This window comes from Cataglyphis hispanica, chromosome 14 (genome assembly GCF_021464435.1).
Source record: "Cataglyphis hispanica isolate Lineage 1 chromosome 14, ULB_Chis1_1.0, whole genome shotgun sequence".
In the NCBI taxonomy this organism is placed as follows: Eukaryota; Metazoa; Arthropoda; class Insecta; order Hymenoptera; family Formicidae; genus Cataglyphis; species Cataglyphis hispanica.
Genome location: NC_065967.1, coordinates 754980 through 767573, shown reverse-complemented (window position 1 = coordinate 767573; position 12594 = coordinate 754980). Strand labels below are relative to the sequence as shown.

The 12594-nt window shown below is 32.2% G+C and overlaps 2 protein-coding genes across 3 annotated transcripts; both read right to left on the bottom strand.

Moving 5' to 3' along the window:
- Positions 1–111: 111 nt before the first annotated feature.
- Positions 112–2466, bottom strand: LOC126854470 (uncharacterized). Its single transcript, XM_050601242.1, has 5 exons — positions 1927–2466; positions 1598–1775; positions 1495–1529; positions 850–1198; positions 112–632 (listed from the first exon to the last, which is right to left on the bottom strand). Exons 1-5 carry the CDS (start codon positions 2096–2098, stop codon positions 203–205), a joined length of 1164 nt encoding a protein of 387 aa, XP_050457199.1. The 5' UTR covers positions 2099–2466; the 3' UTR covers positions 112–202.
- Positions 2467–6468: 4002 nt separating this feature from the next.
- On the bottom strand, positions 6469–12190 carry LOC126854455 (palmitoyltransferase Hip14). 2 transcript variants are annotated; one of them, XM_050601224.1, is made up of 10 exons: positions 11661–12190; positions 9866–10004; positions 9440–9639; positions 9071–9280; positions 8699–8993; positions 8323–8523; positions 7672–7833; positions 7444–7600; positions 6985–7229; positions 6469–6868 (listed from the first exon to the last, which is right to left on the bottom strand). In XM_050601224.1, the coding sequence occupies exons 2-10, from the start codon at positions 10001–10003 to the stop codon at positions 6632–6634; spliced, it is 1845 nt and encodes a 614-aa protein (XP_050457181.1). In that variant the 5' UTR covers position 10004; positions 11661–12190; the 3' UTR covers positions 6469–6631. The 2 variants fall into 2 exon arrangements, with proteins under 2 accessions (XP_050457181.1, XP_050457182.1); XM_050601225.1 differs by having other exon boundaries at positions 8699–8978; positions 11661–12188.
- Between the last annotated feature and the right edge of the window lie 404 nt (positions 12191–12594).

Here is a 12594-nt window from a genome sequence, read left to right as displayed (position 1 = left end):
TGTCTTATCGGTGACGAGTTGAAAGTGCGTGATGTGTATACGTATGAAGGAATCCATCTCCCTTCTAGAAATGGACCTATCGTCTCAGTTATTAACCAAGTCCAGAAAACCTCCGAAAATCTTTAATTATCTTAAATTACACAAAATCGTTCCTCTTCTTCCTTTGAAATTTTTTAAGGATATTTAATTTACACTTACAAGTTCAGGTGCAAGCAGTGGTAGTCGGTGCGTGGATGTGCTTCACTTCGACGAGTCTGATCGCGGCGCAAAGATTCGCGATTTCTCTTAAAAATAGGCCTATCGCCTCTGCTATTGGCTCGCAGAGATCCCTTAACGACGTAGCGATATTATAGAGAAGGATCAGTACTGGTTGTATAAGAGCGTTGAACAGAATGGACAGCAGCGGTTTCACAAAGTAATCTGCTATCAATTGAAGTATCCCCACTGTCAGCGGTCGGATCACGCTATAGAGAATGAAGCGGAGGAGCTGCAGAATAAAAGCCGTGACAAAAGCGATGCCGATATGAATCGTGCCGAAGATCTCTGCCCAAAAGCGTGTTGCCGCTTGATCAGTCTTTTCGGCGCATTTATCGGTAGCCAGGACAGGATGACAATCGGTTGTTCGATAGTATCTGCAAGAAATATCACCGTCCCGATCGGTCTCGTTTAATTAGTGTATCATATGTCAAATGTTCCTCTCTGCTCTGCGTTACATTATTCAATCAGACTAATTAAAATTTTTTCTTAATTAAATTTAATTATTACGTTAATCGAGAAATGTCACTGCGATAAAAGAAATCCTCGGGAATATTGTGCATATATTTCGCGCTTAGCGAAAGCGATACCTACGCGGAGCTTCCATGATCAAAGTAGTAAATCTCGATCTTCTCCGCCACTTCCTCCCTCTTGATTTTCGTCTTCGCTGGATACTTGAGGGGCTTTGATTTTCCGACATCGTATTTGGTGCTCTTACTCGGTATTCCGTCCGACGTCTCGTAAACGGCGAGGGGAAATTCGTACGGTAGCTGCGGTGCATCCAGATGCGGTTTAGGCACACCTTTGAGAGGCACCTGGGCATAGTGAGGACACTGAACCTGTTTCAACTTTATCTCATACATCTTTTTCTCCTTGCCCAAGTACCCATTTCTCGGCCGCTTCCAGCCGAAACGGCTCCAGAACTGTCGCGATTGCGGTTTATCTAAACAAACATACATTTATAAATCTCTATCGACGTATTTACTCACGCAGGATGTATTTTAGCTCCTTTAGATGTGGACTATATATCGTATAATTTCTATCAGTATTTCTATCAATATATTGTAAATCGCATGCAAAAGATTTTTATAATTTTTTTGTATTTTAAATTTCTGTAAAATTGATAGAATTCAAATTTAATGATAAAGAACGTTTTATACAATCCCGCACGAGTATATATATAAAGCAAATCAAATGCATCTTCATTCTGATCGGAGACGAAGTTTTTATAATACATACCTTCTCTAAGTTTCACAGGTAGAACGTAACCGTTGCTGAAATGATAAATCTGCTTTTGAGAAACAAATCGGCTAATGGATAATGGAAGGTGTGATGGCGTTACATTTTGTGACTATGGCATAAGCACGGAGGAAAGCTCAATTGCGTCGTTACAGGTCGACTTCTCGAGTTCTCCCGCTTGCAATCCGGTTTTGCTGGAACCGCGGATGGAGCTTGTGCAGCCGCGGCTACGCAATAAGTTGCAACCGGCGACGCATCGATCGAACATTTACAATCTGTATCTGCATACAAAACACAAGCATCGAATGTTTATAAATATATAAATGATTGTTTATAAACGTAGAAATGAGTTCTAAAAGGCAGACAGTTTAATTCGATTTTGAGGGACTTTTTTTATAGAATTTTGCTTTCATAGAACAACGTGAAAAATGCCTTTAGGTTCTTCAACAGCATCGTTTTCCTTCTCGATTGTCTTGGTGCAGACCACATTTACGTCAGAATTTACAGCCGAGGTAACATCATCCGAGTGCAAAGACGTTAGATTGGACGGTTCTGTCGTGTCGGTGCAAGAACAATCCTCTCCAGTAACCATGTTATCAAGCATTTACTTACAATAAAACACATGGAAAATTATATAAAGTAACATCAATATGTAATAACGCAAATAGAACTGTCAGAACAATAACAAAAGCGATTTGCAGTTATACATATGATATATATACTTTGCATATTCAAGTCGTATCGAGTCGAATTCTAATTTACCATATATATAGTTATAATTTCAATTCACATTAGACACACGAGAATAAAATCTGTAATATTTTATGCTGAAAATTAAGATTTAAGAAAAAGATTGTGTCCAACTAATTTTTTGTTATGTAAAAAATCTACTTTAAATTACTGAAAAAATTCATAGATGATGTTTAGTTTTTCTATACAGAAAATATATGAAGAGATAAAGCATTGCGTTAATTGTAGCGAACGATTTCATTATCACGAATATAAAAATCAATTGTGAAGAATTATCGAGAATCTCTTATATAATCAATAAAAGTGAAAAAATTCTTTCTATATTATTGAAAGATCTATATTATTGAAAATTCATGTCTACATATATCTACTTATGTCATGTTTTCTTTCAGAAAACAAAAAACAGACATAGTTTACGTGCTGTATACTGTTTTTATTCCTCTCTTGCAGCTATACGACATAGTTTTCTCCAAATGATATACCAAAAATTATTACATCTTTTAATATATGTATATATAGTTTTTTTTTTAAGTTTTTCTCTCGAATGAAATAGATACACGTTAGACTCTTATTTACATTGGATAAAGCTTGGAAGTAGAATATATAGGACAATTATATCATCAAACAGACAGTAAATGACTTATCATCATGTGCGAATACATTGTTATAATTCGTCAAAAATTTAACAGCAATTCGAACATTCAATGTATGTGTGTTATACACGTTGCTTTCGTATCATCTCGCAAATCACAATGATGGGAAAGGTGTATTGTGAATTACAATTTTATATACCTGGGAATTTTTTTTTTCTTGTATAAGATATATCTCTTAGATTCTTAAAAACTATGAATTATTCTAATAGAATTTAAAGAAAGGACGTAGCAATAGAAACGTGCGTACATGTATTAAATAACATTCGTTACGACTCTATATCCTTTGGCTGTAAAAACATTATCATTTTTATGTCGTTCTGTTTCGCTTGCTTAACAATATATATCGATACTTATGATTTGCGAGACAGAAGAAACAGAGATCGGTATAATTTATACGAGAAAAATTGAACGAAACGCCAATTCTGGCGTTTCATTTATGCGCGAACAAAATTACTATTATGTTCCCATCTCGCTACCCAACATTTGAATTCAGCAAAATTATATCGATCCCGATTTTCAAGTATCACATAGTACATACAGGAAATTAGGATAATACATCTTACTCTGACAATTAAACCTTCCAAATGAAAGAAATAATCACAACGCAGTTAACAATATTTTTCTATAAATCTCAGTTGGACTAGATTGCAAAATAAAAAGTATGTAAAAATTGAATTCAGTCCTACGCGTAATAATGCCGTCGATGAACATAATTATCTGATAATATATTGATATTATAGTACAATCAATATATTATATACTTTTTATACTGTTATATTTTTTATATGATATTTATTATACATGTATCTCTTCGCTAATAACATTGACATGGAGTACTCGTTTTGCAATAATTGTGTGTGTAATTGCTATTTCAGGTGTATGCATATTAAAACTATCTGTATGTTTCAACATTTTGTACACAAGTGTTCCTTATCGTTCTGTACAAGAAATCGTTGGGTGTGAAAATTATAATATAACATAATAGGTAAATCTTGAATCTAGAGTTGAACGTGTATGACAATGATTTTGAAGACGCATATTCTTCTAAATCATATTGAAATAAAGCTTATATAATTATTTACAGATGCGTCAAATAAAATATATAATAATATTTACATACAAATGAGCAGTTATATCAAAATATGAATTTGAAGAAACTTTGTTGTACAATTGATATTAAAACGCATAGGTGATCTCATCATAGCATATCATCTAATCGTTACGATGCATTCTTAGAACAAAAAAATTATGTAATAAACTAAATATATGTATTATACTAAAAAAATCACACAAAGTTATATTATGCAAATACTCAATTTTTGATCGATTCGCTTTCATACGCACTCACAGAAATCAGAATCATGATACCAGAAAGTTTTCAAACTCACGCAAGAATATAGATTTACATTTTATATATATTAATATCACATCTTTTTTTCTCTTTAATCGATTAGATTCTGAAAACTCTTTATAATTTATTCCATGTCTTATAATATGATGCATGACTTCAATGTTTGCGTCATAAAAAGCCTTGCCGATAGCAATATACAGTCATTATATAGTTGTTACTTTCTAAAAAAAAAAAAAATTTCTGAAATACTTTGCCAAGTAAAAAATAAAATTAATGTACTTTTCTATATCTAAAAAAATTTGTTTTGCATTACAATTAAAAGGAATTAAAACTAAATTGAATAACTATTTTACATCATTCTTTCAACAAGGTTTCCATTTCCGTGAGCGCATTTAAAGAAATAATACTTGCAGTAATAATATTCCACTCAAGACTTATTTAAGGAAAATCAAAAGATTTTATAATATAATTGTAAAAATTGTATGTTCACTCTATCGTCATCTTCATTATAAAATGCTACCATCGATTTTGGAATGTACAAGCACTATAATTTCATTATTTTTGCAATAATCTGTATACTCAATTTGGAAGAATTATCAGTTTGAAATGTAAATATTAAATATAATATTCACACACGTAAACAGAGCGCTCCTTATTATAGTTTTAAATAATTTCTTTGTTGCATAACAATATTTTAAACTCACTCTTTGCTTAATATATAAAAAGCGATTTTTGTGACCTAAATTTTTTGACAAGATATGCTTGATATATTTTATATGCTACAACAGTCCTTAAATAAATATTACAAATAATTTTTGTAATATTAATTTATGATCGCAAGTATTGTGATCATATCGCATTATCATGTATTATGATTAAAATGTAATTTTAATAACTGATATAGTAGTTGATCTCAACAGAAGTTTTGTAATGTCGAGTACATAAATGCATTTCAAGAAGCATAACATGGCACTTAAGTCAGGTAGAGAGTCTCTTATAAATATGAACAATAGAGTAAACAATGTAAATAGCTGTTATACAGTTTTTACTTTTGGCTATAAATCTACTGCACAGCATTTGATTTTTTTATGCATTCTAATTTGCATTATAATTTATACACATTTATAGCACGATATCATATAGGCCACATTTTTAATATTCATTTTTTTTGCATCTTATACGATTTTTAATCTTTGCATTATATTGTGTATATATATATATATATTTTTTTTTTTTAATTGTATATAATTCTTGTCAAAAAATTCTTATTAATGTTTTACACATGTTATGTGCATTAATTTTTTTAATTACAAATTATTTGAATTTATCGAGGATATAAATTCATAGATGTATATGTTCCTGAAATTTCATATAAAGAAAAAACACATAAACTTTCAATTATTCCTATGTGAAATAATATGAGGATGAGATAATCGTAACTGTGTAATAATCATCAAATTAAATTATATATTCTTGTATAGAAGGAGAGGGAGCATCAGAGCTTTATACATTTGTTCATTGAATATTACATACTTTCAAGCTCTAAATGCGTTTACTTGAAAAAGATGATCTGATCTAAATCATCAATTGTTATTCATGAATTGCGATATTGAATTCAAATATGGAATGGTCAATGAATATTAGTAAATAAACGCAATTTAAGAAATATGATTAATATTTACAATGCATCTACTATAAAGAGAATTGTTATTTTAATAATTAGATAAAGAATGTTAGAAATATAAAAAAGATGATACAATCTGCAAAACAAACAGTTGAGATAATTATACTAACCCTCCATTGCCAAAATTGTCCAAACTGCATATTAATTTTTCAATTTCCAAATTCCTCTTTATGTATTTTTCTTCATTTATTGGCTATTATAATTTTAAAATTATAATATGGAAATTCATTCTTTCATATTTTTAAAAATACATCTTATCATTTAATTTGGGCAATAAAGAGGGTTAATTAAGGAATTGAAGAAACATTTGTGCAATTAAATTGTTTCATCACTCAATGATATTTTTAAGTAGAGCACAGATGGGATACGCATATTTCCAAAATGTAAGTCTTTCACAATGTACAAGTCGAGAAATTGTTTCAACGACTATTATACAGTAGACTTACTTATAGAACGAAATCCATATATATATATATATATATATATATATATATATATATATATATATATATATATATATATAAACATATGCGTAATTACTGCCGTACTGGAAAGTCACTTACGTATTTGCGGCAACTCTTTGGTGGCCCGAGAAGTACGTCAGGCATAAGTGATATGGTGTATATGGGTATGTGTACAATTAGCTTCTCACGGCTGCCATAGCGCAATAGTCTCGTTTCAACCTTCTTTTACGAGACTCTAAACGTACTGAAAATTATCTTTCTGCGCAAGCAAAGGTAACTTTTCAATGCTTTGCTTGAGATCGAAGCTGTGTAACCAGTCTGAGCTAGGTTTCGCTTTTACCCCGCAGAAACTAAAATTGCAAAAATCTGCGGCGTTCTGCAGAGCTCCGCGATGGAACGGGTTCCCTTGTTTGAAATGTTTGTAACGACCAGCATTCATTCGTTCATTCGTTGTCATTCCCAAGACCATGATCTGCGAAAATACGTAAAAAAATTATAATAATCATCTTTTGACTATCAGGACAATGGTTCCTTCATTGGTCTTAATTTATAAGATGTACATTTTATAAAATTATAATCGCATTTTACCTGATAACATTGACACGCCAACAGTGTTCCGACCCAGAAAGAGTGAAGAGACGTGTTGGCTGCTATCCACATTACCCAAGCGTCGCAGGTAGCCGCGGCTACCAAATAGTTGTCCGCGCTATGACCGTTCGTCAAGTTTGACCAGCATTCAAATTGCCAATACTGTACACTAGCGGATAAAATAACGATGCACAACCCAAGCAAAGATGCCAGAAATCCAAGGAAATACTTATGATTATGTGCACCTGCAAATGCAATTAGTCCATTGTTTAACATTATGTACTTTGTTTTTTCTTGTGTATGTGTGTATATCTTATTAATCTTCACGATAATATATTGAAGAGAACAGACAGAATAAAATGGATAAAAAGAAAAGAGAAAAAAGATGTACAACTTGCTAAAAAAAAAAAAATAAAAAAAAAAACTGAAAAGATTATCATGATATTGGTATTTATTTACCGATGCAGTTGTTTACCCATGGACAATGATGATCGAATCGCGCTACACAACGGTCGCATGTGGAACAATGTTTAGATCTCATGGGTCTTCTGACTAAACAGCTACTACAGAACCATTGTGGCTCAAAACCACCGGATTCGGCCAATTCGATTATCGTCTGCAGATGAAGACACATTTAATTTTTCATGCATATTGGATAATTTTGCGCATAGAAATAACAGAAGGTACATTTAATTTATCTTCATGAGTAGCCGTAATGATTCCGGGATCACCTCGCCAAGACTGTAGGAAGCATATCCAAAGAGGAACAGAACCGCCGACCAATAATAACCATAAATACCATGCTGCATGGACACCAAGCCAAAATATCCATGTAATATATATCCACATCTAAAAAAATATATATATGTACACAATTTATAATTATAATACATATAAATGTATATAATTCATAATTAAAATAGGCATATAATGAATTGCAAAAAATGTTTGTACTAAAACAAGCATAAATATGTTCTAAAAAAATATATCACACATACAGTGCAAGTCTATCTATAAACGATAAAATACTACAACTTGTAAACAATTATTGCGCTTCTGAATGTGTTATTTTGTTCAAATATTAATAATTATATATTGCATGAGCATAAATATCCCTAAATATAATGACATATTTAAATATTAATGAAAGTTTCTCGTTACGTTATTAATATAATTTTATTTTAAATTTATATAGTATTGTTTTGCACATTATATCATACTATCTTTTGAGCTTATCGCATTATCGGTATGTTACTTATCATGCTTAACAGCTTATCAGAAACTAATCGTACATAAATGACCTCGGTTTATCTAGAACTTATCGGATGATCAACTCACCTTAGTTGCCAAATAAATCGACATTGGTAATATGTGGAACAGCCGTTCGTCGAACACGAAATGGTTCATTAAATACACCGCTACATAAAGGGTGATAAAGGCACCTAGTTTTAGTAAATAATCCCATCCGATCTGTAGAATCATGCCGATCACATAAAACGCTATGAATGGCGTACTGACCATGCAATACCAACGGACTCTCTACAAGAAATGAATAATGAGATAATGCACTTATATACAGAAAAACTAAAAAGTAAATCTATTTTATTCTGCAGTTAACTCTACAGTTAACAGCAAGAAAAAATCTTCAACTAGAGATTTCGTTTTATTCCAAGCTAATATATATCGTGACATATTTATGGTACATTATTGTTACCTTATCTCTACACCACGTTCTCGTACGACCTTGCTTCTCTTTAATCTCCTGACTAATTTTGTGACCTAGCCATGCGGCGCCGATGTGCGGGCCCAGCAGTGTCATCGGGGTCTCGTTTTGGAAATTGGGCAAATCTAACGAGGCCCCATGTTGTACTAGAGTAGATATTGCTGTGTTATTTTTCGCTATAATGGCCCAATGCAGCGCTGTGTTACCGTGCAGGTTGTCGGTGAGCGAGTGCGACGCACCTAGAGTCAACAGCAATCGCGTTGGATCTAAGCTATAAAAGGAAAGACTTTAAAGTAACCAATATAGCGTTTTTCTATTAAGGAAACAATTGTTTGTATTGTAATAACACAGTACTCTATATACCTGTTGACTTTGTAAGCACTCCACATAAGAGGTGTCATAGCGCTTCTATCCGGCATATTCGGATTCACGCCTTTCGCTACTAGATAAGCCACAATAGCTGTGTGACCAAATTGCGCTGCCAGATGTATACATGAGAAACCTTCAGAATCCCTCAGGGTTGGATCAGCACCTGCTCTCATCAGTATGACGACTGTAGAGAGATGGCCCTGTCTAGAAACACAATTTGAGCTGATTGTTTTATTCAAATTTTTTATAAATTTATATTAGAAAAAGATAAAGACGATGGTTTATTTTCAAAATCTTCTATATTCTCATCAGTAAGTCAGTTTATTAAATAATGTCAACAAATTTTTGTTAAAACACACTCACCTTGTAGCCCAATGCAATGGCGTAGAAGCCAATTCGCCACCAATTGCATCGACTACAGCCCCTTTTGCAATAAGATACTTAACTATATCTTTTCGATTATTTATGGCAGCCCAATGGAGCAGCGTTACGGTTTCCGAATCTGGCTGATTCACATCAGCACCAGCTTCTACCAATTCTGTCACTCGATCCAATGCTCCATACTACAAACACGTTATCCTACTTAGTTTTAAATAAAAAAATTAATCATACACATTAATCGCGCATATGATTAGTTTTAAATTGTGGAGCTTATTTCTAAACTCACAGTTAAAAAAATATTACATGCTTATGAACTTTCTATATTTGTATAACACAATTTTAATTATATTTTAAAGTGAATTTAGAACAGTTTAAAGATAAACTGTTTAATTTGATTGCTGAGATTACCTGTGTGGCTCTAATAATATCAAAAGAACTACAATCTTGCGCAGTAGGTCGAGCTGGTTCCTGATGAAGGCTGCTGGGATCATCGGGCTCACCAGTGCCCTCACCCTGGCAGGCAGTCTGCATCTGCAGTGCGTACATCCTACAGTCAACAAAAGAATATCAAGATATATTTCTTAAGCAATTTGAAAATTTTTGCTTTATTTAAAGTAGATTGTAATAACAAAATGACATTAATTTAATATATATTTATCAAATTTTATTATCATTTTCTCTAGATTATTATAATTCTAATAATAATATATCAATTACTAGTAAGGCAAAAGGACTAATCTATCGTAGTTGATGCAGTTCCGGTGTCTTTCTTCTTCTTTCCTAATCTCCTGTTTTATTTATCTATTTTTTTTATATTTTTAATTGATATATACATATTTTCTTTTCTTTTATTAAATACAATAATAGAACTGTTCTTTTATTATTCGCAATTGTTTTGCATAATTATACAAGCAAGAGAATCTGCTTCAGTTAAAAGCTCCTAAGTAGATTTATCTTGAATTAAAAAATCAACATTCCTCCTCTCGTTTATTCATTTTAATTCTGAATTTCCTTGAGACGAGCAGCATATCAACACGCGATTTCGTATTCGAGTCAGTAATAAGAGAGAACTTTGTATGTTGTGATGTGTATAAATTGTGCTAAATCATGTGTTGTTGTCCAGAATACAATACGTGTTGCTTTCCAGTTAAATTTTTTTGTTTTTATATATACATTTATTTTAAAGAGAGAGAGAGAAGAAACAGTGAACGTACAATAAGATACTTTTTATTCAAATTAAAAGTAAGTATGTCTTCAGATATGAGAGAAAAAAAAGGAAAACTTTTATTACTTGTACCAGCACATTATTTATATATTATACATTAGATTGACTTAAATATAAAATTCATATCTATGTTTTAACATTAATTAAAATTTGAGTGATTCTTAACTAAACAGAAAATTAATTAACATTAATATAATTTTACAATGTTTGATGTGAATTTTTAGAAATATTACTCCATCTACAATATATTATACATATATTGCAAAAATAATAAATTGAATTTTTTAAAAATAAATAATAACTAATGATCTTTACCATAATTAATAAATTCTTTGCTAAATATAACACAAGTCACTAAGAAATAACTGTTAATTGATTTAATAAATGTAATGTTATATAAAAATCTGGTAACATTTTATTAAAGAAAAAAAGATTAGCAAGTTTGTTTGTTTTACTTATTTTATGCAATCTGTTTACTTTATCTTTTAATATTGTATCTCAATAATAAGATCAATAACAAGAAATTATATTCATGTCTTTTCTCATTAATTACAATCATCAATTACAAATTCCATTTAAAACTAAATTAATTCAAGATATTAATTAATTATATATCATATACTACGGTATTAACAAAAAATTTATTAACTAATTCTCTTTCTACGCATTTTCATTGAAAAAATTCAGGAGCCCGCCAGGTACAAGATACTCCTGTTCCTTCGTTTTTCGCTATTTCGACGTTAAAAGGGTTGACGCAACGCGACTCACCCTCGGGATGTATCTTTCTATCGACGAGACAGAGAGAGAGAGAGAGAGAGAGAGAGAGAGAGAGAGAGAGAGAGAGAGAGAGAGAGAGAGAGAAATCGAAAAGCATTCGCCGTCCACGCTGATCGATCTTTGGAGTGCGCACAAAAATAAATCGCTTTATATATACGTATAAATGTAGAAAAAAGGCTAAACCTCATAGAAAAGGCTCACCTTGCGTTTATGCGCCTCTTCTAATACACATAATAACGTAAAGGATGACGGCATGCACGACCCTTAGTCCGGGTTGTGAAGGGTTAGTTTCCAAGGACCAGCAGTTTTCGTCCACCAGGTAGTGGGGCGCCGGCATATCACACACGCGCGCACACACGTACGATGATACGCGATGACGGAGCTGCCGGGGTTGACCTTACGCACGGCACCGTCGTAAGGTTTCTCTCGTCAATTTTCGCGACAATCGTGAGTTTGTAATCCGGCGACGCTGCGAGCGTCTCGATCCCGCGTTCTCTCGACGATCGACAACTAGCGTCGCGAGCAACACTGTCTCGAGTCTGTCTCAGTCTCAGCTTCGGTTCACCGCGACGCACAGCCGCCCTGTCATCGTGCTCCAATCCAGTGTTTGTCGGTGTTTGTCGCGTTTACTTTACGCGACGGATCCCATTACTTCGATATCGACCAAACGCAACGCCGTCCCGTCGGCAATGTTTGACGTGAGACTCGGCGGATCAGGAACATCACGGAGACACCTGGCGTAAGCAGATTATAATACGTATGAAAATGAAAAAAGTCTTTTTTACCATCTGAGATATAACGTCATCTTGCGTGCACGAAGTGTTAGAAAATGTCATTTATTTTATGCCTCGGTCGATATGTCATAATTAAAAAAAAAGATATCATGTATTTATTCAATGTTTGTTGATTTAAAGTGCTATGCCAGACTATTTATACATAACATTAATATAATATATAATATAATATATTTAATATATACATGTAAATATATGTATATATATATATATATATATATATATATATATATATATATATATATATTTATATTTATATTTATATGTATATATTATGTAATATTATTTATATATATCGTGAGACTGTGCTTTGTTTTTAACTTGTAATATATTTTATGAAC